The 27,824-nt window shown below is 36.5% G+C and overlaps 1 protein-coding gene across 1 annotated transcript in view; it reads left to right on the top strand.

Annotated features, from left to right (window-relative positions):
* Kpc2 (Kip1 ubiquitination-promoting complex subunit 2) overlaps window positions 1-27,824 on the top strand; it is a 112,531-nt gene that overhangs the window by 19,938 nt on the left and 64,769 nt on the right. The window contains exons 3-4 of the mRNA XM_090373008.1: window positions 24,513-24,626; window positions 27,585-27,687. Coding sequence (XP_090229134.1) covers window positions 24,513-24,626; window positions 27,585-27,687 — 217 coding nt within the window. The remainder of the gene's footprint in view (window positions 1-24,512; window positions 24,627-27,584; window positions 27,688-27,824) is intronic.

Raw genomic sequence — 27,824 nt, 5'->3', positions numbered from 1 at the left:
TTGCTAAGGTGGTAGGATGGGAAGGGTTTGATGATGTGGCTACTAAAGGCATTCAAGAATTACTGGTAGTAAAAGAGGCTGGCAAAGCGGATTTGTGAAAATGGCATCGGAGGTAAACCAAATCAATTTGGAGGATAATAGCACAGATGAAAATTCTGAAGTTCCAAATTTTACACTAAAAAGCATATGGGAAGGCTTAAACTTAGTTGAGCAATTAGAATCTTATTTTTTGAATGCAGATCCTTCGACTGAAAGGAGAAGCAAAAGCAAACAAACCCAGATTACTGATTTTTTAAAGAGAGCAGGAGATACACGAAATCTAGATGCTGCAGAAGAAAGTTCAGAAGGTGAAGATATTCTGCAACAGAGAAAATGTTCTCGTATAATTGTGCTTAGCAGCAATGAAGAGGAAGAAATTAAATGGTTACATTATCTGACATATATGTATCACAGTTTGAAAATGAAATGCACAAGGCATAATTCTTATTGGTTTTGATAATTAACTATATAGTATCGGTGTAAATACACTATAGTTAACCCATAAATTTGAACTACATAGGTAGTGTAGAAGACATCATTTTAATTGTATCGCAACCATGATGGCATGTTGTATTACCAGGGTACCTGCCCGCCCACTGATGATGAAGCCCAATAGCTTCGAAACGATCGTCTGGGTGGTGGTATCCTCTGAAAATAAATAACAGTAGTCTTCTAAAGTGGTATCACACTACTTTGTTTGAAGTAGTGCAATACCGCTATCTCGTTGTGAAGGCAACCACAATATGAGATACAATTAAAACAATGCCTTCTATGCTACTTATGTAGTTCAAATTTATGGGTTAACTATGGTGTATTTATACCGATACTATATAGTATCACAGTTTGTAAGGTGCACGTGCAGTTATTACTAATTTCAATAAAAATTAAGTTTCTGATAGTTATAAAAAAAAAAAAAAAGATTTATTTTTGTTAGCTTTTGGAATGTTACCCCCCTTTTTGTAGTGGTTCTTAGTCCCTTATAATATGGTTTCTCACTACATGAGATTTTATAGTAACCTAACCTCTTTATATGAAAAAGAGGGTGCTGACTCTGTTGTTATTTGGTTTTTAATAGCATTAGCAACTAAGGCCATATTGCTCCGGAATATGCGATGGTCATTCCCTGACCTTTCCGCATCCTCTGTATTTGGTGGTGATGGGCTCGAACCCCGGTCTAATCAAGAAGTGTGTGCTACGCACTGCTGCTCCTTCCCACCTGGCTACGGAGGCGCCTCTGACTCTTAAAAAATTACAGCTGTGAATTACAGGCTCCAAAAAAGCGATGTGTTTTCTTTTTATTTACCTAATTGTTATTTTATGTTGTACTTTATACATAGTCTTATAGTTATAGTTATGCTGGTTATTTTTATTTTTAATTTACATAAAGAGTTTTTGTAGATTACTACTTAATATATGTAAAACCATTATTTCGTTCGAATATTGCAGCCATTGTTTTTGTATAGAGTAGTAGGGAATTCAAATTTTTAATTGTGGTAACTAGGCAGATCTAACGTATAATTATATAGCGTAATATGCATCACTGCATTTAGGATTCTTTCAGATAGCGCAGTATTGATAATTATTTAATTAAATTTATTGATCTTATTAATTTAAAATATCATGCCCCAGACTAGAGCAGCAAAGCAATGGGCACAAGGTAGCAGGAGTGCTGTGACTCGGGGGAGAACAGAGGGGGGCCGATTCTCCAACGTATCACAGCCTAAAAAAATGTGCAACTTGTGAAATGTTTGCCGAACTCTCTGGAACAGAACATGATCTAGCCAAGGAGGATGTCTTTATGTGTGTGCCAGAGAGTGTCTAGAAATTAGGCATCAACTCAGCATTCTACTGGCGTCTACGAGAGCTTGAGGTGTAGGGTAGATGCCATCGAAGAAATTAATATGAGGGGCCCGTCAAGCTCTTAGCTGCCCAACTGTTATTGCATGGTTTTGTTAAGGAGAAGTCTTGCCTGACCAACTTGATTGGATACTATGATGCAGTCACAAAAGAACTGGATGCAGGGAATAACTTTGATATTATATACTTGGATCTTAGAAAGGCTTTTGATACTGTTGCACATGGAAGACTGCTACACAAATTGGAGCAGTGTGACATTGGAGGCAAATTGCTGCTGTGGATAAAGGGGTGGTTGAGGGGGAGAAGACAGAGAGTGGTAATCAATGGACACTGCTCATCGTGGACTAATGTTATTAGTGGAGTCCCTCAGGGCTCAGTGTTGGGTCCATTATTGTTTTCTGTATTTATAAATGATATTGATGATGGTATATCAAGCTTAATGTCCAAGTTTGCAGACGATACAAAGGTTGGCAGGGTTGTCAAGGACACTACTGACACTATGCTGCTGCAACAGGATCTGGAAAGGTTGAGCAGATGGGCTGAGAGGTGGCAAATGAAGTTTCACATTGACAAATGTAAAGTACTACACATGGGAAACAGCAACCCCAGAGCAACGTATCAACTCTGTGGTACTACACTGACAGTGGTAGAGAATGAAAGGGACTTGGGGGTGGTTGTGCAGGCAGATATGAAGTTCTCTGAGCAGTGCAGACGGGCTGCAAGAGTAGCTCATGGAGTATTGTCAATGATATACAGGAATTTTTCCAGCAGGGATAAGGAGGTGATTATTCCATTGTATAAGGCAATGGTCAGGCCACACCTAGAGTACTGTATACAGGTCTGGAGGCCTCATTTCAAGAAGGATGTAGAGCTGCTGGAACGAGTACAGAGAAGGGCAACAAGATTAGTGAACGGAACAAAGGGGTGCTCTTACGAAGAAAGGCTTAAGTTTTGCAAATTACAGTGTCTGGAGACTAGGCACCAGCGAGGTGATCTGATAGAGGTGTATAAAGCCTTGAATGGTTTAAGCATGCTCAATGCTGATGGGATTCTTCCTCTAGCTCAGAAAAATCACCTGAGAGGGCATAAATTCAAATTGAGGAAAGACAGATGTAGGATAGACGTGCGGAAATTTGCCTTTAGCCAGCGGGTGGTTGGTTGGTGGAACAGACTTCCATCCCTTGTGGTGGAGGTTGATAGCCTAAATAAGTTTAAGGCTCAGCTGGACAGGTATTTTGAACGAACAGAGGGGTGAAGTGGAAGTGGGTTTTTTTTTTTTTTTTTTGGTGATGCTGCATAAGCTTGCTTTCTTGCATCAAATGCCTCTACTAATGCCAATGCTAATGCTAACTCAATGCCAGAGCTCACTCCTGGGCATCAGGCAACATAGTGGCAATCTCCAAGGCAGAATGTGCTTGTCCCAAAGGAACTAGTTATTGTTGGTGACTCTGTTGTCAGGGAGACGGGAAATATATTGTGTAAAAAGGGTAGATGGAACAGGACCAGGGTATGTCTGCCAGGGGCAAAAGTTGATGACGTTGTAAAGCATATATCATCTTTTAAGGGCACAAAAGGTGATATTTTTATACACGTTGGCACCAATGACATTAAGAGTAGGATATGCAGATTTACTTAACAAGAACAGGTCAATGTTGTGAAAAAGTCGTGAGTCAGGGTTAAATTTGAAAGTGTCTGCAATTCTGCCCAGACACGATAGGAGGGAATACATGATGAGATCCTTGTCAATAAATTCGGCCCTGGAGGAAATGTGCAAGGCTCAAGGGGTAGAATTTTTTTCAGCGTGGTCTGTGCTTGTTAACAGGAGAGACTGCTTCTACAGGGATGGGATACACTTAAATAGAAAGGATGCAAGAATATGTGCTGATGTTATCGAGGCAGTGTTAGGTGGGTAGGAAAACTGCTAGCTTGGGGGGGACTCACAGACAAAAAGTTTAAAAGTAGCTGCAGACAGAGGTGAAGGTGATTCTTGCACAACTTCTATTAGAATAAGTAGCGACCTGGAGCGAGGGGTGCTGAGGGTTTCAGGGACGGATCGCAGACATCGTGATACAGGTGGGTATATGGGATGTGTTAGGGTAACTAATAATAAGGATAGGTACATGTATACTTGCATGTATACCAGTGCTAGAAGCATAGTAAATAAATTTGATGAATTTGAAGTGTTGTCAGGATATCAAAGGTGGATATTGTTGGGATATCAGAGGTGTGGTGTCACACAGATATAAGGAATGCAGAACTGGAATTTGGGGAGTACAATGTGTACAGAAAGGATAGACAGGATAGGAAGAGAGGTGGTGTTATGCTGTTAATTAAGAAAAACATAAAATCAAAAGAAGTTCATCCAGTTGATATAGATGAACAGTACACCGTTGAGTCAGTTTGGTGTGACATAAGCACTGTGAAAGCAAAAATAAGAGTAGGAGTGTGTTATAGGCCTAATGACTCGAATGAGTACAATGAACAATTGTACAGAGAAATAGAGTGGGCTAGTAAATCAGAATGTCTTATAATGGGGAATTGGATTTTAACTTCCCAGATATTGACTGGAATTTGTGGGTTGGTCACTCACACGCTAGTAAGACTTTTGTGGATTTATTTGTGGATTGTTTTCTGCAGCAGCAGCATGTTCGAGAGGCAACCAGAAAGGGTAATACTCTTGATCTGGTTATCAGCAGTGATCATTCGTGTATTAAGAATTTGCAGATAAAGGAACCACTAGGTGGCAGTGATCACATTGTACTGATGTGGGAATTACTTAAAGATATAATTACCATCAGGGGTAAAGGAAAGGGTTTTTGCTTCTGTAAAGGTGAGTACAGTGATCTCACACAGCTTTTAAATTCTGTACAGTGGGATCAACCGACGATTTTGCCAACAGTAAATTCTAAGTGGGAAGCATTCAAGGAATTCATCGTGGATGCTACTAAAAGTTGCATACCTATTAAGAAATATTGGTGAAGGTTTAGGCCTAAATGGTTATCAAATGAACTAATGAGACTCGTTACAGAGAAGAAAAATGCATGGGATGCATATAAATTATCAAGCAACTCAGAAGCCTATGGCAGATATAAGCTAGTCTGTAATCAGGTCACAAAGGAGGTTAGGCAGGCAAAGGCAAATTACGAGAAATCTTTGGCAAAAGATGCTAAGAAAAACAGCAAGGATTTCTTTACATATATAAATTCTAAACGAAAGACGATGAATCTGATTTGTCCACTTGATATCGATGGTTCGACTGTTGATGATCCTGCTCAGATAGCAAACAAACTGAATGAGTATTCTGCATCTACATTCACACGTGAGGAGTTATTAAGATTTGAAAATGGCAGAAGGTTATTAAATTGTAGCTTAATTATTTTATAATAACTGAGAGCAAAGTGGTGGAGAATTTGTTGAAGTTAAACATAAGAAAGGCATCTGGGGTGGATGGGATCTATCCAGTTATATTAAAGGAGACGGCAAAGCAACTAATCAAACCCTTAACCCTAATTATGAGAGCATCCTTGGACTCAGGGGAGGTCCCACAGACTGGAGATGTGAAAATGTATCCCCAATTCACAAAGGGGGATCAAAGGGTGACACCAGTAATTACAGACCAGTTAGTTTAACTTCTGTTTCGGGTAAAATAATGGAGTTACTGGTTAAAGATGCATTGCAGATCATCTAGACAAGACTGCAGCAATAATTCAGACACAGCATGGGTTTGTTAAGGGAGAGTCTTGTCTGACAAATTTGATAGGATATTATGATGTGGTTACAAAGGAACTGGATGCAAAAAATAATTTCGATATCATATATTTGGATTTCAGGAAAGCTTTTGACACTGTTGCGCATGGAAGACTATTGTACAAATTGGAGCAGAATGGTATTAAGGGTAAGTTGCTACAATGGATAAAAGGATGGTTGAGTGGGAGAAGACAGGGTGGTAATCGATGGGTGCTGCTCTTCGTGAACTAATGTTATTAGTGGAGTCGCACAGGGTTCGGCATTGGGTCCTCTGTTGTTTTGTATATTTATCAGTGATATTGATGAAGGTATATCAGGCTTAGTGTCGAAGGTTGTAGATGATACAAAGGTTGGCAGGGTTGTTATTGACAATAATGGCAGTGTGCTACTGCAACAGGATCTAGATAATTTGGACTGGGCTAAGAAGTGGAAATTTAACCTTGACAAATGCAAAGTACTGCATGTGGGTTGAAGTAACCACAGAGAAATGTACCAACTGTGTGATACTACACTTAATGTGGTAGAAAATGTAAAAGACCTGGGAGTAATTGTGCAGTCAGATAAGAAGTTTTCTGAACAATGCATACAGGCTGCCATGGCAGGTCATGGGGTTTTGTCAATGATATATAAGAATTTTGCTAGCAGGGAAAAGGAGGTGATTGTCCCTCTGTATAAGGCAATGGTCAGGCCACGCATTGAGTACTATGTACAGGTCTGGAGGCCTTATTTTAGGAAGGATGTAGATTTTCTTGAGCATGTACAGAGAAGGGCAACAAGATTGGTGAGGGGAATGAAGGGATCCTCTTACCAAGAGAGGCTTAAGTTCTGCAAATTTCAGTGGCTGGAGACTAGGCACCTGCACGGTGATCTGATTGAGGTGTATAAGACCTTGAGCACACTGAATTCTGATGGGATCCTTCCACTTGTTTAGATTACGAACCTAAGGGGGCATAAATTCAAATTAAGAAAAGACAGATGTAGAATAGATGTGCGGAAATTTGTCTTTAGCCAGCGGGTGGTTAATTGCTGGAACAAACTTCCATCTGTCGTTGTGGAAGTTGATAGGTTGAATAAATTTAAGGAGGAACTGGACAGGCATTTGGAGGGAATGGTGCGATTTTTTTTTTTTTTTTTTTGGCTGATGCTGCATAAGCTCATACACTTGCTTTCTTGCATCACATGCTACTACTACTGCTAACTGCCGTGTTATACAAAGATTTCCTGTATATGGTATCAAAATTATTTTTTGCATCCAGTTCGTTTGTGACCACAGCATAGTATTCAATCAAATTGGTCAGACAAGACTTTCCCTTAACAAATCTGTGCTGTGTCTGAACTGTAACTGCAGTCTTGTTTAGATGACTCTGTAATGCTTCTTTAACTAGTGACTCCATTATGTTCCCTGGAACAGAAGCTAAACTAACAGGTCTGTAATTGTTTGTGTCTCCCTTTGAGTCCAAAGTTACCCTCATAATTATGGATAAAGGTTTGCTTACTTCCTTCACTGCCTCGCTTAATATAATTGGATAGATCCCATCCACCCCAGATGCCTATCTTATGTATAAATTCAACAGTTTCTCTTCCACTTTCTTCTCAGTTATTACAAAATCATTTAGCTCCCTGTTAGAGGTTGATAAACTTCTGCCTTCTCTCTTTCCAAAAGAAATCGTCATGTGAATATAGATGCAAAATACTCATTCAGTTTGTTAGCAACCTGAGCAGTATCGTTAAAGGTCAAACAATCGATTAAGAATCTGCAGATAAAGGAACCACTAGATGGTAGTGATCACAGTGTGCTGAAGTGGGATTTACTCAAAGAGGCAACTACCATCAGGGGTAAAGGGAAGGGTTTTTGCTTTCGTAAAGTTGACTACGGTGGTCTGAGACAATATTTGAATTCTATATGGTGGACCAACTGATGATGTTACCAACAGCAAATTCAAAATGGGAAGCATTCAAAGATAATCTTGGAAGCTACTAGGCTTTCCATACAAATTAAGAAATATTGTTTAAGATTTAGGTCTAAATGGATGTCAGCTGAATTAATTAGACATGTAACAGAGAAGTAAAATGCATGGGATACATAAATTAACAGGTGACACAGAAGCCTACGGTAGAGATAAGCTATCTGTAAAAAAGTCACAAAGGAGGTTAGGCAGGCAAAGGCAGATTATGAGAAATCTTTGGCAAAGGATGCAAAGAAAAACAACAAAGAGTTCTTTCCTTATGTAAACTCTAGAAGGAAGGGGATGAATCAGATTGGTCCACTGGATATCGATGGTTCAACTGTTGATGATCCTGCTCAGGTAGCTAACAAACTAAATGAATAATTTGCATCTACATTCACACATGAGAAGTTATTCAGGGAGGGGAATGCCAGATGTGTAATAAACTCTGGCAGTAAGCTGGATAAGTAAAGTGGAGGAGAAATTGTTGAAGATAAACATAAGAAAAGCACCATGGGTGGATGGAATCTATCCAGTTATATTAAAGGAGGCAGTAAAGGAAGTAAGCAAACCTTTAGCCATAATTATGAGAGCTTCCTTGAACTCAGGGGAGGTACCTATGGACTGGAGATGTGCAAATGTGACCCCAATCCACAAAGAAGAATCAAAGGGAGACAGGTAATTACAGACCATAGTTTAACTTCTGTTCCAGGGAAATTAATGGAGGCATTGGTTAAAGAAGCATTCCAGGATCATCTAGACAAGACTTCAGTTATAGCTCGGACACAGCATGGGTTTGTTAAGGGGAAGTCTTGTCCGACCAATTTGAATGGATACTATGATGTGGTCACAAACGAACTGGATGCAAAGAATAATTTTGATATCATATATTTTGATCTTAGAAAGGCTTTTGATACTGTTGCACATGGAAATCTGCTGCACAAGTTGGAGCAGTGTGGCATATTGGAAGCAAATTGCGGCTATTAGCATTAGTAGAGGCATATGATGCAAAGAAGCAAGCTTATGCAGCATCAGCCAAAAAAAAAAAAAAAAAACCACTTCAATTTCGCCCCTCCGTTTGATCAAAATACCTGTCCAGCTGAGCCTTAAATTTATTTAGGCTATCAACTTCCACAACAAGGGATGGAAGTTTGTTCCACCAACCAACTACCTGCTGACTAAAGGCAAATTTATGCACATCTATCCTACATGTCTTTCCTCAATCTGAATTTATGCCCTCTCAGGTGATTATTCTGAGCAAGAGGAAGAATCCCATTGTCATTTAGCATGCTCAAACCATTCAAGGATTTATACACCTCTATCAGATCACCTTGCCAGTGCATTGTCTCCAGACACTGTAATTTGCAAAACTTAAGCCTTTCTTCAGAAGAGCAACCCTTTGTTCCATTCACTAATCTTGTTGCCCTTCTCTGTACTCATTCCAGCAGTTCCACATCCTTCTTGAAATGAGGTCTCCAGACCTTTATACAGTACTCAAGGTGTGGCTTGACCTTGCCTTATACAAGGGAATAATCACCTCCTTATCCATGCTAGAAAAATTCCTGTATATCATTGACAAGACACCATGAGCTACTCTTGCATCCCATCTGCACTGCTCAGAGAACTTAATATCTGCCTGCACAATTACCCCCAGGTCCTTTTCATTCTCGACCACTGTCAGTGTAGTACCACAGAGTTGATACGTTGCTCTGGGGTTGCTGTTTCCGATATGTAGTACTTTACATTTGTCAATGTTAAACTTCATTTGCCACCTCTCAGCCCATCTGCTCAACCTTTCCAGATCCTGTTGCAGCAGCATAGAATCAATAGTGTCCTTAACAACCCTGCCAACCTTTGTATCATCTGAAAACTTGGACATTAAGCTTGATATATACCATCATCAATATCATTTATAAATACAGAAAACAATAATGGACTGAACCCTGAGGGACTCCACTAATAACATTAGTGGAGTCCCATTAGTCCACGATGAGCAGTGTCCATTGATTACCACTCTCTGTCTTCTCCCCCTCAACCATCCCTTTATCCAAGAAGCAATTTGCACTGCTCCAATTGGTGCAGTAGTCTTCCATGTGCAAGAGTATCAAAAGCCTTTCTAAGATCCAAATATATAATATCAAAGTTATTCCCTGCAATCAGTTCTTTTGTGACTGCATCATAGTATCCAATCAGACTGGTTAGACAAGACTTTCCCTTAACAAAACCATGCTGTGTCTGAGCTATAACTGAAGAGTCTTGTCTAGATGATCCTGCAGTGCTTCTTTAACCAGTGCCTCCATTAATTTTCCTGGAACAGAAGTTAAGCTCACAGGTCTATAATTACTTGTGTCAGCCTTTGATCCTTCTTTGTGAATTGGGGTCACATTTGCACATCTCCAGTCTATGGGTAATTCCCGAGTCCAAAGAAGCTCTCATAATTATGGCTAAGGGTATGCTTACTTCCTTGGCTCTCTCCTATAATATAACTGGATAGATCCCATCCACCCCCAGGTGCCTTTCTTGTGTTTATCTTCAACAATTTCTCCTCCACTTTACTCTCAGTTATTACAAGATTATCTAGCTTACTGCCAGAGTTGAATACAATAACTCCTCATGTGTGAATGTTGATGCAAAATATTCATTTAGTTTGTTGGCTACCTGAGCAGCATCATCAACAGTTGAACCATCGATATCATTTGGACCAATTTGATTCATCCCCTTCCTTCTAGAGTTTACATAAGTAAAGAACTCTTTGCTGTTTTTCTTTGCATCCTTTGCCAAAGATTTCTCATAATCTGCCTTCACCTGCCTAACCTCCTTTGTAACTTGGTTACAGACCAGCTTATACCTATCATAGGCTTCTGTGTCACATGTTAATTTATATGTATCCCATGCATTTTTTTCCTTCTTTGGACGCCTCCATAGCCAGGTGGGAATGAGCAGCAGTGCGTAGCACACTCTTCTTGATTAGACCGGTGTTTGAGCCTGTCACCACCAAATACAGAGGATGCGGAAAGGTCAGGGAATGACCACCGCATATTCCCGGAGCAATATGGCCTTAGTTGCTAATGCTCCTGAAAACTAAATAACAACAATAACAGCATTTTTCTTCTCTGCCATGTGTCATTAGTTCATCTGACATCCATTTAGGCCTAAACCTTGAACAATATTCCTTAGTTGGTATGTAAAGTCTAGTAGCTTCCAAGATAAGTTCTTTGAATGCTTCCCATTTTGAATTTGCTGTTGGTCCCACTGAATAGAATTTAAATACTGTCTCAGACCATCGTAGTCACCTTTACGAAAGCAAAAACCCTTCCCTTTACCCCTGATGGTATTTACCTCTCTGAGTAAATCCCACTTGAGCACACTGTGATCACTGCCACCTAGTGGTTCCTTTATCTGCAGATTCTTAATGCATGAAGAATCACTACTGATAATCAGATCAAGAGTATTACTCCCCATAGTTGCCTCCCGAACATGCTGATGTAGAAAACAATCATCCAATAAATCCACAAAAAATCTTGCTAGTGTGTGAGTGACAACCCCACAATTTCCAGTCAATCTCTGGGAAATTAAAATCCCCCGTTATAAGACTTTCTGATTTACTGGCCCACTCTATTTCCCTGTACAGTTTCTTATTATACTCATCAGAGTCATTAGGCCTATAGCACACTCCTATTCTCAATTTTGATCTCCCAATGCTTATGTCACACCAAACTGACTCGACACTGCACTGTCCAGCGATGTCGATTGGCTTCACTTCCTTGGATTTTTTGTTTCTTAACTAATAACAACCCCTTCTCCCTTCCTATCCTTTCTGTACACATTGTACTCCCCAAATTCCAGTTCTGCATTCCTTATATCTATGTGACACCACGTTTCTGATATCCCAACAATATCTGCCTTTGATGTTTTGAGCAATACCTCAAATTCATAAAATTTACTTACCAAACTCCTAGCATTGGTGTACATGCAAGTATACATTCACCTGTTCCTATTCTTAGCTACCCTAACAATTCTTAGCCTCCCCACTCAATCGTCCCTATGGATAAAGGGACGATTGAGTGAGAGAAGACAGAGAGTGGTAATCAATGGACACTGCTCTTCATGGACTAATGTTATTAGTAGAGTCACCCAGGGTTCATTGTTTGGTCCATTATTGTTTTCTGTATTTATTAATGGTATTGATGATGGAAAATTAGGCTTAATGTCCAAGTTTGCAAATGATATGAAGGTCGGCAGGGTTGTTAATGACACTAATGTCAATACGCTGCTGCAACAGGATCTAGAAAAATTAAGCAGGTGGGCTGAGAGGTGGCAACTGAAGTTTAACATTTACAAATGTAAAGTACTGCATATTTAAAGCAGTAACCCCAGAGCAATGTATCAACTGTGTGGTACTACACTGACAGTGGTAGAGTGAAAAGGATCTGGAGGGGTTATTGTGCATGCACATATGAAGTTTTCTGAGTAGTGCAGATGGTCTGTAAGAGTAGCTCATGGTGTCTTGTCAATGATATACAGGAATTTTTCTAGCAGGGATAAGGAGGTGATTATCCCCTTTTATATGGCAATGGTCAGGCCACACCTTGAGTACTGTATACAGGTCTGGAGGCCTCATTTTAAGAAGGATGTAGATCTATTGGAACGAGTACAGAGAAGGGCAACAAGATGGAACAAAGGGCTGCTCTTAAGAAGAAAGGCTCAAGTTTTGCAAATTAATTTCTGGAGACTCGGCACCTGCGAGGTGATCTGATTGAGGTGTATAAAGCATTGAACGGTTTGAGCATGCTCAGTGCTGATGGGATTCTTCCTCTTGTTAAGAATAATTGCCTGAGAGGGCAGAAATTCAAATTGAGAAAAGACAGTTGTGTAGGATAGATGTGCAGAAGTTTGCATTTAGCCAAAGGGTAGTTGATTGCTGAAACAAACTTTCATCTGTCATTGTAGAAGTTGATAGCTTAAATAGATTCAAGGCAGAACTAGACAAATATTTGGAGCGAGTGGATGGGTGAAATGAGAAGTGTGTGTGTGTTTTTTTTTTTTTTTTTTGGCTGATGCTATATAAGCTTGCTTTCTTGCATCATGTGCCTTTGCTAATATTAATGCTAATATTGAATGGACCAATTTAATTCATCCCCTTCCTTCTAGTGTTTACATAAGTAGAGAAGTCTTTCTTGTTTTTCTGTACATCCATTACCAATGATTTCTCCTATTCTGCATTTGCTTGCCTAACCTCGTTTGGGGTTTGATTACAGACTAGCTTATATCTGTCATAGGCTTCTCTGTCACCTGATAATTTATATCTTCATCCGGTGCATTTTTATTCTCTGCCACGAGTCTCATTAGTTCATCTGATATCCATTTGGATCTGAACCTAGAGCAGTATTTCTTAGTTTGAACAAAAAGCCTAGTAGCTTCCAAAACTACTTCCTTGAATGCATTTAAATTAGAAATTGCTGGTAAAATCATTAGTTGGTCCCACTATACAGAATCAAAAAAATTTATGAGACCACTGTAGTCTCCTTTACGAAAGCAAAACCCTTCCTTTTAGTAGTTACATCTTTAAGTAAATCCCACATCAGTACACTGTGATCACTGCTGATAACCAGATCAAGAGTATTATTCTCTGGTTGCTTCTCGAACAAGCTGCTGCAGAAAACAGTTATCCAATAAATCCACAAAAGTCTTGCTAGTGTGCGAGGGACCAAAATGCAAGTTCCAGTCAATATCTGGGAAGTTAAATCCCCCATTATAACACAATCTGATTTACTGGCCCATTCTATTTCTCTATATAATTGTTCATTCTACTCATTAGAGTCATTAGGCCTGTAACACACTCCTACTCTCATTTTTTGCTTTCCCATTGCTTATGTCACACTAAACTGACTCAGCATTGCACTGTACATCTATGTCAACTAGATGGACTTCCTTAGATTTTATTTTTTCTTAATTAACAGCATAACCCCTCCTTCCTTCCTATTCTGTGTATTCTTTCTGTACACATTGTACTCCCCAAATTACAATTCTGCATTCCTTATATCTGTATGACACCACATCTCTGATATCCCAACAATATCCACCTTTGATGTCTTGACCAACAATTCAAATTTATCAAATTTATTTACTATGCTTCTAGCATTGGTGTACATGCAAGTATACACGCACCTATTCTTATTCTTAGTTACTCTAACACAGCCTATGTATTTATTTGCTTCATGATGTCTCCCACCAGTCCCTGAAACCCCCAACACCCCGCCCTCCAGGCCACTGCTCATTCTAACAGAAGCAGTGCAAGAATCACTTTCGCCTCTGCCTGTGGCTGCCATTAACATTTTAGTCTGTGAACCCCCCCCCCGAAGCTAGCAGTTTTCCGACCCACCTAACATTGCCTCAACAGCATCAGCAAACACTCTTGCACCCCCTTCTATATATAAGTGTATCCCAACCCCGTAGAAGCAGTCTCTCTCCTGGTGAGGTGAAGCAGTTAAATATTTCCTTGTGATAAAGACTAATCCTCTAATCAAGACCAGCTGACTCATGATCAGCTTTAGTGCGACATAGCTGTTTCATTGATATGTGAACTAATGAACTGACATATCCTTCAAATTGGGGTATTATATTGATGCTGTGTATTGTATTATCAGCATGCTGGTAGACTATTGATGCTGTTTTGGTATCATCTGTACATTGGCAGACAATCCCTGCCATCTCTATGTGCCAGGAATGATAATCAACTAGTGGTACTATACATTACGCAAGAAATTACCTGTACAGTATTGCGATAGATGGTAGGGTTGCCAGGAAAACTGTCTGAGACTGCCTCCTTTAATAAATATATCTTCTCATCACCTGCAAATTTTGATATGATACCCTAAATCCTTACTTCCATGTCATTTAAGAAAATCAAAAACAGTACCAGTCCTTGGGGGAAGAAACCCGACTTCTTTTTATATTAGCCCAATCTGAAGAGTAACCATTAATCAAAATCCTCTACCCTGCAGACCCCCTGCGATTCATGTTAGCATATCCTCTGTGATTCCAACATGTTCCGGCTTATACAGTAACCTCTACTTGGAGCTGAAGTGAGGCCATAAATCAAATCCAAGTAAACAGTATCAAAGTTATTTCCTACATCCAGCAAATGGCGACTCTGTCAAAATAGCTAAACAGGCTAGTAAAACATTATTTTTCCTTTATAAAACTATACTGTGTTCTCTTATAACTAAATGATCCTGTATGCAGTCTTGATCATTGCTTCCATGACCTCTCCTACCACTGAAGTCAGACTGATCAGTTGGTAGTTATCCTTTACTCTTAAAACCCCATTAAGTATCCATGACATTTCTCGAATCTAAGGGAATCTCTCCTGAGTACAATAATGCCCACATAATTATCCTTAATGGTTAAATACACTCTCTTGCACCTTCCTCAGAATTATTGAGTACATGCCATCAATTCCAGTGGGTTTACTCATCTTTGACTCAAAAGTTTTTCTAATAAATAATCTTTCTTCTGAAATTTTAGTATCACTAATTTCATGATTCAATAGTACAGTTATTCCAGACCGTGAAGGGTCTTTTGCTTGTAAATATCAATGTAAACTACTGAATTGCAACCCTTCTTGCATCTCGACTAGATTATGGTTCTGTTGATGCTGTATTCCTGGATTCCTGTGTATGTGTCAAAATACCATTGAAGATGATGTGTATGTCTGCATGCTCAGTTTGCAGGCTGATTGCAGCCATTTGCAGTCCTCCCTGACAACTTAGTTGGCTTGATTACATTGCCATATGCAACCTATTTGGAGAGATCTGGGCTTGATTCCGGTTGATTCCGGGAGAAATTTTTAAAATCCTTTTAAATCAAGGATGCAGAAAAATAATGGTATAATGAATTTCCTAGTAACAAAATATTCAGTATAATGAAATTGTTTCTTACTTTCTGCCAATTTATTAGCTGTTCAGTTAATTGCCTGGTTGAGATCAGTGGTTTTTGATCTGTCTGCCTTCCCAAAGTCTTACTTGAGTGATTTTGGAAGTACAGTCAGTCCTCGTATAACATGTGTTTTCACTACACGAAATCGATCATACACGATTTATAAATAGGGGATCGATATCTTATATAACACGAACCGAATTCGCTTATGCACGATTCGCTTTTGTGTTTACAAGAAATGGCAGTCGAACGCAGAATCATCCCAACCGAACGCAACACGATAGGAATGAAGAGAAGATTCTGAAAATGTATTTATGTTTTTTATATCAGTGAAGGGGAAACACATTTCACCATAATAAGGTAAAAACCAACACAATTCCAGCAATCGGTATAATCTCAAATGCAATTAAATCGAGTTTACTACCAGTTTTTTAACAGATTCCACTAGCAGAAATGCAACTAGAAATTGTTTTATGGTAGTGTAACCCCTAGAAATGTGCTTTAGTAAAATGTGAAGTGTTAATAGTGTACTATGCCTTTACGGTGTTCTTTATTCAGTTGCTACATGCGTGCGCAGCTTCGTTTATATGTATCAAGCGTGCCTCCTCGTTTTGTAATTGTGCTTTATTTCCTAAAAATGAGTAAAATACTTAAAAGGTGTGAAAAGGAAGCATCCCGGTGAAGACACTGCAGATTCAGAGAGAAAAAGAAAAGCAATATCGATAAACAGAGGCGGACTGGGTCAAAAATTCTTACCCGGGAAAATTTATAGTGGCCTCATACTATGGTTTGTGGCCAAAATCACACCGGCCTCCGGCCCACCGGGGTTTCTCCGGTAAGGCTTATGGCCAGTCCGCCTCTGTTGATAGAGAAAAAATATGAAATTGTGAAACGCTTTGAGCAAATTGAAAGACCATGTGATATTGCACATGCTACAGACCTAAATGAGGCAATGCCGAGAATTACAAAGAATGCAGAGAAAATAAAAACAACTTTCATAGCAGGAATAACTCAAAGTGTAATTAAAATCCATTAGATTAAGACACAAAGAATTGGAAGAGATGGAACGGCTGTCATCTGTTTTGATAGAAAATCAAGCAAAAAAACAAGTTTGCTTACGATAGAAGCAAAAGCATTAGCAATATTTTATTACGTAATAGTCGTAATAAAATACTTACGTATTTTATTACGATTATTTATTGTGTTTGGTGATGTTTTGGTTACAAATGTGTGTTCAATCTTGGGTGGTCGGCACCTAACCCTGTTTTTCCCATAGGGCTTTTTGTTTATATTGCACGATTTTGCATTGCACAAGGATTTCTAGGTACACAACTATCATGCTATACGAGAACTGACTGTAACAAGGTTATTTGCACTAAGCTTTGTACTCTTTTTCATGAAATGTACTGTCAGATGTGGATCAGTATGATTGAAATTAGGTTTGTTTACAGTTTGTGTGAAGAACTATGGTTGTTTATATTGTATCATTTGACAGTTGCATTGTTTTATAAATTTTAAATTGTAAGAGACTGTAGTTTCACATTTATAATGTGAAAATATTTAATAAAATATTTATAAAATAATAAGAGGAGTTTACCTCAATATAGTACGTAGAACACTTCCATATGATACTCTCAAATTAAAACGAAAAAATCGAAATCTTCATTAGTAAAAAATAAATAATTAAAAACCAATTTAACACAATTAAAAATCAATTTAATGCAATTAAAAATTAAAAAGAATCTAACGAAAATATTCAAAACGATTTTCCTTCCAGAAGCTGACAACGCTTTTCGACCGTATCTCTTGATCACAGGAATGAAAATTACCGAATAGGGTTGAACCTGAAATTTAAATAGTGATTATATGTCTTCGCGCATGCGTGTAAATTAATTTCTATGGTTTCTGCAATTAATAGTTGCGTATAATTACGTTGAACATTAAGTATTTTGGCCTCTTTAAATAAAAAAGTATATATTTCGTTAATGGCATGAAAGGCTGTTTCTGACGCTGCTGAACGAGAAGCACGAACTGAGGCTTCATGTTGATTGACACGAATATTCAGAGAAAATCGCATCGAACCTTGGTAAGACGAGTCTCAGTTACCACAAGAAATGTTGTATACCAGGTCATTAATTTGTGTTGAGAACGCGGAAAGAACCGAGCGATTGTTCAGTATAGTGTGTAATTTCCATATTGGCCTGGCCACAATTTTAAATTCGGTATCTTTAAAGAATCTATTAAGCTGTTTGTGCCACTGTTCAACATATGGAACAGAAATAAAGTATTTTTTGATATTACTATTGTTGGCTGGTGTAGTATTTTGTATCCTATCCTTAGCCTGTACCCTAATTCAGTTTATTGTGGCAAGGGGATAACCCCTGTTTAAGAACCTGCTAGTTAATATTTGTATTTCTGAGCCCGAAGCAGATTCCATCGTTGAATATTTATAGGCATTTAGAAGTTGATTAAAGATAATCGATCTTTTATAGGTGAACGGGTGATAGCTATTATAATGTAGAAGCATACCGGTGTTTGTAGGTTTTCGATAGATGCTATATTGGATTTTATTCGAGTCCCGAATAAGTGTGAAATTTAGAAAGTTTAATGACTTTTTTATCCGTATCCTCCCTTCCAATGTAAATTTGAGTCTAGAATGAATATCATTAAACGAATGTAAAATGTCTTGGATAGTACTACTATCAGTAATAACTAGAACATTGTCTAAATACCTCCCATAGTATGTGATATGTGTTCGAAAAGGTGTCAAATGTATATGCTCAATCGTTGAGAGATAGATTTCCGACTTTAAGCCACTCAGGCTCAAACCCATTGGTAATCCAAAAATTTGTTTGTACACCTTGTCTCGAAAGGTGATACAGTTGGCCTCAACTAACAGTTTAATTAAGTGAAAAATTTCCTAAATAGGTAGCTTCGTATAATTAATCGGTATCGAGTTTTTATTTAACATATGCCAAATAATATCTAATGTGCATTCAACATTTACATTCGTATATAACGAGGTAACATCTAGTGAGAATAAATTGTCATTGTCACCAAGTCTACAGTCTTTAAGATTATTAAATAATGTATCGTAGTTCTTAATACCAAATTGTATTACCTGTCCAAAGGATTTTATAATGCTATATACAGGTGTGGCTAAGGATGAAAATGTTCCTATAGGAAACAATAGGTCGAATAGGAAATCTAGTCTTGTGTAATTTTACCTGACTGAAAAGTGCAGGAATATTGTATATTCTGGCCTTCAATTCCTTTAACTGGGCCATAGTAATGTAGTCGTTTTTTCGATACGTGGTTAACGTTTTATTGTATTGATTGACCAAATTGGTAAACAGTGCCGGGTCTACTTCAAGATAAGTGGATGTATTTGAAATAACTGAATCTAACTAATTAATATAATCAGGTTTATCTAGTATTACCACTGTATCTCCTTTATCTGCCCTCTGTATAATAATGTCCTTATTTCCCCGAAGTTCTCATAAAGCTGAACTGTCATGTGTATTCAATTTAGGAAGTTGTGTTTCTTTTATGTTATTCACTACTTGGTTAACGTGTTGAATAAATAAATGTCTTTGTGGAACATTACAAAGTTCAAATTCAATATCAATTACACATTGTTTTTAGGTAGTTTTCGAGGTGGTAAATTATAATTTAGTCCTTTGGATAAAAGTGAAATCTGGTCCTGCGATAGCATACTCGAGGAAAGATTTGTAACCTGTTGATATGTCGGTTCATTGAATACTGGGTAAGGGGGTGTTCGTGACCTAGCTGACGTATTCTGTGGTAGTACGTTGTGTGTCTGTGTGGGGGGGGGTTCACCCAACTCGTATGTACTTGGTCGCAAGCCTGCAACAATGTGTTAGAATTTGCATGAATGTGTCTTGACCTATCCGATAATGTTTGCAATTCTGTGTCTGTTTTTTATTTCTGAGGCCTGTGCTTCTCGTCGCAAATCTATGGAGGTATTCAATACAGACCAATTGTTCGGATGTAGATAATTTTTTAATTTATCGCGAAGCTTCCTAACCTGGGAAAGGTATTTTTGTTTATTTGAATATCGAGATTTTAAGGCAAGCTTAACAATATTATGCAATCTAACCAGTGTTAGTTGTTTTATGCCCGAAATTTTTTGATTTAAATCAACCTTGGCAAACTTCGGAACGATGTTGTTTTGAAGGCAATATTTTAGAAAAGAAATATGGTAACTTTGGGCCGAGTATCTTAGTGTTGATTTATTGTAATTTTGTACCAAGCCATTCAAAAAATCCCCCATAATTGTGTGTATCGATAGGTTACACCTGGAAAGACGGGAAGTGAATGAAATAGTCAATAAGAGTTTAAAAAATGAATTAGATAGTATGAATCAGAGCTGTAATACTCAATACGTTCTACGTTGATATTAATATTTGTTAAATAATAAGAGGAGTTTACCTCAATATAGTATGTAGAACACTTCCATATGATACTCTCCAGAAATTAAAATGAAAAAATCGTAACCTTACATTAGAGTGAAAAATAAATAAAAAAATAAATACTAAAACGTTAACTATGTAACATAAAAGAAATGTGACTTCTTAAATTGAATACACATGACAGTTCAGCTTTACGAGAACTCTGGGGAAATAAGGACATTGTTATACAAAGGGCAGATTAAGGAGATACAGTGGTAATACTAGATAAACCTGATTGTATTAATAAGTTAGATTCAGTTATTTCAGATACCTCCACTTATCTTGAAGTTAGACCTGGCACTGTTTACCAATTTGGTCAATCAATACAATAAAATGTTAACCACGTATTGAAAAAAACAACTACATTACTATGGCCCAGTTAAAGGATTGAAGGCCAGAACATACAATATTCCTGCACATTTTGGTCAGATAAAATTACACAAGACTAGATTTCCTATTCGACCTATTGTTTCCTATAGGAACATTTTCATCCTTAGCCACACCTGTATATAGCATTATAAAACTCTTTGGACAGGTAATACAATTTGGGATTAAGAACTACGATACATTATTTAATAATCTTAAAGACTGTAGACTTGGTGACAATGACAATTTATTCTCACTAGATGTTACCTCGTTATATACAAATGTAAATGTTGAATACACATTAGATATTATTTGGCATATGTTAAATAAAAACTCGATATCGATTAATTATATGAAGCTATCTATTAAGGAAATTTTTCACTTAATTAAACTGTTAGTTAAGGCCAACTGTATCACCTTTCGAGACAAGGTGTACAAACAAATTTTTGGATTACCAATGGGTTTGAGCCTGAGCGGCTTAAAGTCGGAAATCTATCTCTCAACGATTGAGCATATACATTTGACACCTTTTCGAACACATATCACATACTATGGGAGGTATTTAGACGATGTTCTAGTTATTACTGATAGTAGTACTATCCAAGACATTTTACATTCGTTTAATAATATTCATTCTAGACTCAAATTTACATTGGAAAGGGAGGATACGGATGAAAAAGTCATTAAACTTTCTAAATTTCACACTTATTCGGGACTCGAATAAAATCCAATATAGCATCTATCGAAAACCTACAAACACCGGTATGCTTCTACATTATAATAGCTATTGCCTGTTCACTTACAAAAGATCGATTATCTTTAATCAACTTCTAAATGCCTATAAATATTCAACGACGGAATCTGCTTTGGGCTCAGAAATACAAATATTAACTAGCAGGTTCTTAAACAGGGGTTATCCCCTTGCCACAATAAACCGAATTAGGGTACAGGCTAAGGATAGGATACAAAATACTACACCAGCCAACAATAGTAATATCAAAAAATACTTTATTTCTGTTCCATATGTTGAACAGTGGCACAGACAGCTTAATAGATTCTTTAAAGATACCGAATTTAAAATTGTGGCCAGGCCAATATGGAAATTACACACTATACTGAACAATCGCTCGGTTCTTTCCGCGTTCGCAACACAAATTAATGATCTTGTATACAACATTTCTTGTGGTAATTGAGACTTGTCTTACCAAGGTTCGATGCGATTTTCTCTGAATATTCGTGTAAATCAACATGAAGCCTCAGTTCGTTTAGCAGCGTCAGAATTAGCCTTTCATGCCATTAACGAAAAACATACTTTTTTATTTAACGAGGCCAAAATACTTAATGTTCAATGTAATTATACACGACTCTCAATTGCAGAAACTGTAAAACCATATTTGATCTCCTTTGTGTGGGCCTTTACACGCATGTGCGATGACAAATAATCACTATTTAAGTTTCAGGTTCAACCCTATTTGGTAATTTTCATTCCTGTGATCACAACATACAGTCGGAAAGCATTGTCAGCTTCAGGAAGGAAAATCGTTTTGAATATTTTCGTTAGATTCTTTTTAATATTTAATTGCGTTAAATTGATTTGAATTGTGTTAAATCGGTTTTTAATTATTTATTTTTTCGATTTCAATTGAAAAAGTAAGGTTTCAATTTTTTTGTTTTAATTTCTGGAGAGTATCATACAAAAGTGTTCTAAGTACTATATTGAGGTAAACTCCTCTTATTATTTTACAAATATTAATATCAACGTAGAACGTATTGAGTATTACAGCTCTGATTCATACTATCTAATAAAATATTTAATAAAATAATTTTGGTTTTTTGAAAGTAGCAATCGTAAAAAATAATATTTTTAATAAAAAGTTGCATTTAGTAAGTAAGCTTATTTCATTTTAAATTATTTTGTAATATGCAAATATCATTCTATTTTTATTACATTTCATTGTAATGGAATTTCATTATGATGATTATATTTTATTATTCTGTAATTTCATTGTAGTTACATCTAGAATAGGCCAGAGGCAGTTATTCTGGGATTTTCAGCTCGAATAGCATCCAAATCATCCCATGATTCGAGCTGAAAATACCTTTTACATACAAAGTGCACATATATGGGTGTGAGTGTCAAACTAGAGTACTGTTAAAATAATAATTTAAACTCTTTGCACCATCCAACACTAATGATATTGCAAAATTAACATTATTACATGTGCCACGTTAGCATGTTTACATGCGTGTAAGAATAAGTAATATCACTTTATAGCAGTTTACAGTTATTAGAGTATAAATTGAAATGATTTATAATTACAGGCAACCACCATATAACAGGGTTCTTCTACAACAGGGTTTTGCTCTAACACGATTGATAAATTCTGGCAATCTTCACACAACATGGTACTTATATAACCTGGTTTTGCTCTAATATGGTTTGAGAATTGCGGGAAATCTCACATAACAGTATTTTTGAGCTGGGAAAACTTGCTATTATGTTAGATGTAATTTTCAACATGTCCATACCTTTTTGTGAATCCCTGCTGTTGACTCACTAGTCGTTATCACCTTCATGGTATTTTTCTAAAGCACATTTCTGGAGGTCACTACCATAAACAATTTGCAGTTTCTGGTTTATTGTGCTTTTCTGTTAGTGAATCCAATTATAAATTGGTAGTAAACTCTATCTTCTTTCATTTGCGATAGTACTGAAAGCTGGAATTCTGTGGGTTTTCACGTTATTATGGTGAAATGTGTTTCCCCCTTCCATGAAATATTCAATCATAAAAAACATAAATAAATTTTTAGAAACTCATTACTCTGTATTTCACTTTGTGTATCGTGTTTGTTGCAACTTGTGCATGCTTGGTTCTTTGTTATTAATTGCTTTATCATTTTTACGGTTTTAAATTTTACAACAAAAAAAAAAAAAAAAAAAAAGCCAGTGAACAGAAATATCAATTAGTATGTACATATTACAGTATGTATTAATTAAGCTATGTATGTAAGCGTAAATTTATTTTTATTTTGGTAACTGGAAAATATTCTTCCAATTTTCACGTATCGTTTAAAGTGGGGGTCCACTGTATTTTGTCGGGATCATTTAGTTTAGATGAATAGTTCAATAGCACAGATTCTATCCACTTTTGTTGGATAGAATCTGTGCTCTTGAACTTGTGCTTGTTTGAGACCATAAAAAATTGTGACTTCAAAGAGTACAATTTGTGACTTTTAAAGAGAGCAGAAAGTACACAAAATCTAGATGATGCAGAAGAGATTGTGCTTAGCAGCGATGAAGAGGAAGAATAAATTAATGTACATTATCTGATATATATAAGTATCACAGTTTGTAAGTTAAAACATTTGTTCAGATATTACTATTTAAGTTACTACTATTATAAAAATAAAGTTAAAATATTAAGTTATTACTGCTATAAAAATTAAGTTTCTGATAGTTATATATAAAAAAAAGAAAAATGATGTATTTTTTGTTACCTTTTGGAATGTACCCCCCCCCCCCCTTTTGTACTGGTTCTTAGTCCCATATAACACGGTTTCGCATTACATGAGATTTTGTAGGAACCACTTACTACTGTTTTATACGGGTTATCCTGTATATACCAATTTCATTTGATTAAACATGTAATATGTAAGGGATGCCAGTAAGTGGCAGCTCAAACCTTTTGCTTGGCCATGAGCTGCCACTTACTGGCATCCCTTACATATTACATCTGTTTGAGTGACCATGATTTGAGCTAACATGACTGTTAAATGTAGTGATGTTCTTGTATTCTCTGTATGAACTCTGCCATTATGTGTTTATTCCAGAGTATAAATAGAAAATTTATTTTATATATGTGTATGTAGGTAATTTTCTATTAGTCTACTAGAAATAATATTGATTTCTTTAGAAGAGGTGATGAATAGTTAAGAAATAGTATATTTATCTAAGTATGTGTGAATTCTGTTTTTCAATAATTTTATATTTAATAATTTTAATATTTTTGTTAATTCTATTGTAATTCTATAATTTTATATTTAAATATTGACTCACTTTGTTTTCATTCATTTTTAATTATTTCTATTGATAACTGGTTTTTATATGATTAAATGATTTATAAATATAACTTATTTATGTATGAAGAAAGAAGAAAAAGCCTCTTTTCCTTATCAAGCACTCATACAGCAAACAACCAGCTCACTTTCTCCAAAGAATACCGATCGTAATGTGGATGGAGATACTCCAGTAGTTGTAGATGTAAGTAGTTATTTTCTTAGATTACTTTTAAAAGTTTACTATGCTAATGCAAGTTAGAAGTTTAATGGTTTCCAGCTGTTTGTATAACTACACAGCAAAATTTAGTTTTCACTATGTTTGTTAAAGATGACTTATTCTCTCCCTCCACCTCACAGACATATAATAAATAAAATTACTGAAATTAGTACTTCTTTTGGAAAATGTCAAAAACAGCAGCTTAGGAATAACTTATCTTCAAAGTGCTCTCTGGCTTTAGAGAATGGGAAAGGACTGTTTAACACTCTGCCCTTGATTATAAGTTGTTTGGGCTTTTCTCAACATTTTACCGAAGATGACATGCTTGACCTTCCTATAGAATAACTGGATTTTTACTCTGAAGCTTAAACATATCTACAAATGTTAGGACTAAACATAGGAGAATTCCCTCTGTCCCTTGCATGATGATATCTATGTGGCTAAATTTGAAGATGATGCCCTAGACAAGTCATTTCACAACCTTAATCCTTCCCTCCGGGGTTTTTATTTTTTATTTTTTTTTGGCTTTCACAAGTATCTGAATTTTATTTATCTGAAGAATTTCTTTAAACTAGAATTAGAAAGCAATAATCGGATACTTTTATAGATGTTCTGGTCACAAAATTACAGGATTCACTCACCTACCTAAGTCCACAGGTTATTGCGGATGGTTGATACTTTCTGCAATAACCTGTGGACTTCGGTAGGTTTTAGACTTCCAGACTCGGCTTCCATCCAGCACAAAAATGGAAATCCTTAGAAGTTTTGTGCATGAGACAGCCCTGCATGCCTGCTCTGTTAACAGTCTGGAGCCTGAGTTTCATAATTGTTGAACATTTTTTCTAATAAGTACCTAGATGATGGGCGCCTCCGTAGCCAGGTGGGAAGGAGCAGCAGTGCGTAGCACACGCTTCTTGATTAGACCGGGGTTCGAGCCCGTCACCACCAAATACGGAGGATGCGGAAAGGTCAGGGAATGACCACCGCATATTCCGGAGCAATATGGCCTTAGTTGCTAATGCTCATAAAAACCAAACAAACAAACAAAACAAACAGTACCTAGATGAGATGATTTCCAGAACAGTCCAAGAAATGATCTTGAGATTTGAAAACAGCAGGCCCCTCCAAACCAGCCTATCTTCATCCCGTATATATTCATTGCTTCAGCCATAAGGTTGCACAAAGCCATAAGTTGTCATCAGAAAACACATCACCATCTTTTTCACGTGGTCGACGCTATCCAATTATGGTTTTCAATGAAAGCAATTATAGTATGTCACTTTCATTATATTAAAATGTTTATACTAAAAAGGTTTTGGCACTGAAAGCCTCAGACTGTGAAAAATTCGCGAATCAAACAAGGTAGTGCCACCCATCATTTTAGTTTGTAGTAAATCACCGACCAAAGTAGTTGAAATGGCATCATTTCTGTTATATCTCATATTGTGAATGCCTTCACAACGAGTTGCCCTGATATTGAACTACCTCAAATAAGGTAGTTCAATATTGCTTTGCCAGTTAGATTCTCAGCAGATACCACAACCTAGGTGCCGAGAATAAGTAACATTTGTCTTCTCCACTGGTGAAGTGTTGCTTATTTGAGGTAGTGCAACATTAGAGCAAATTGTTGTGAAGGGATTCCATTCACATATGAGATGTAACAAAAACGATGGCATTTCACCTACTTTGGTGATTTACTACAAACTAAAATTATGCTTGGCACTAGTTTGTTTAATTACCAAAATGTTTATATTGTTTTTAATATAAAAATAAATAATTTCTATATTTAAAAAAACCTATTAAGTGGGAAAACATCATTATAGTAATACACTGCATATTCTTTATCAAAAAAGTTTTATGCTGGAAAATATTTTTACACGGGAAAATAATACATCATAATATATAGAGTTGAAATTAAGAAACCAAACCTAGTACAGGGGAAAACTTCTTATACAGGTTCTACTGTATATATATATATATATATATATATTTATTTATTTATTTATTTATTTATTTATTTAGTGATATATCGAAAGAGTGAAGGAGAAAGCTAAAGCTGTTATAAACACCAATCCTTGTCCATTATTTATTATATATTTATTTATATGCAGGTGCTATAGAAACTCTGATATTCTCTTTTCTGATATTTTGAAAGTCTGCATAAGGGGGCATACTCTTTCGATAAGACTTTAGCTAATAATGGCGGCTTTTGCAAGCTGAAACTGAAGAAATTCTCTGTTTACTGCAAATTGCTGGATCCAGAAATTAAGGAAATAGAATTTCATTAATTTCTGGATCCAAAGAAATAATGCATATATAAATGTAAAGGATATTACTGCAAAGAAAAAAAGTAATGATGAGTTTTTATTTTTTTTCAGATTTTTATAATTTTTTTATGATGCTTTGATATTACTTTTGACAATAATCCTGCCCTAATGTTTGCTATAAAGTGAAAATTGGAAACAATGTTTAAAAGTATTTGTGCATATAGATTTTAAATTTTTAGAAACTTCAAATTCCTCAAAAAAATTTCATTCCGGGTGTCATGCATATGGTCCCAAAACCCACTTTATTGGCGGCACAAAATTTTCTGACAGTGTTTTTCTTTATTGTAAGAGCACATAAGCAGAATTTATTGTTACCAAAATTAGTAGAATCTGAATATACTCAAGGATTCCACTGGAATTGAACTGATTCTTTTTTTTTTGTGCAGGAAATATTTGCAGAAACTTTTAATCGGATACCTTGTTCACTAAAAGGCATTGTGTTTGTGTGCAAAATTGTAACTGCCAAGCAAGCATGTCACTATCTTAGATAAAGGTGTATGTATAAAAATTACATACACTTAATTTAAACCTTGTCATTCTAATAATTTTATTCACTGCAGTGAAGTGTTTGTTTGTTAGTTATTTAATAAAATATTTAAAACTCTTTCCCTTGCAGTTTCACACAGAACTGAGAAAAATCCTTATTTCTCTTGTGAAAGCATCAGAAAAATTACTTCGACACCACCCAGATGTAAAAGCCATTTTTAGAGATATACCAGGTAGTGTGATATAATAAAAGGATTGTACATTTATAATTTGTATTATGTTGATGATCTTGTAGGGCTGATATCATCCTTTAAGGGCACAAAGGGTGATATTGTTGTACATGTTGGCACTAATGATATTAAGAGTAGGA

The sequence above is a fragment of the Mastigoproctus giganteus genome, chromosome 4 (genome assembly GCF_048544385.1).
Source record: "Mastigoproctus giganteus isolate SK-2022 chromosome 4, ASM4854438v1, whole genome shotgun sequence".
NCBI lineage: Eukaryota > Metazoa > Arthropoda > Arachnida > Uropygi > Thelyphonidae > Mastigoproctus > Mastigoproctus giganteus.
This window is presented reverse-complemented; position numbering and strand designations above follow the sequence as displayed.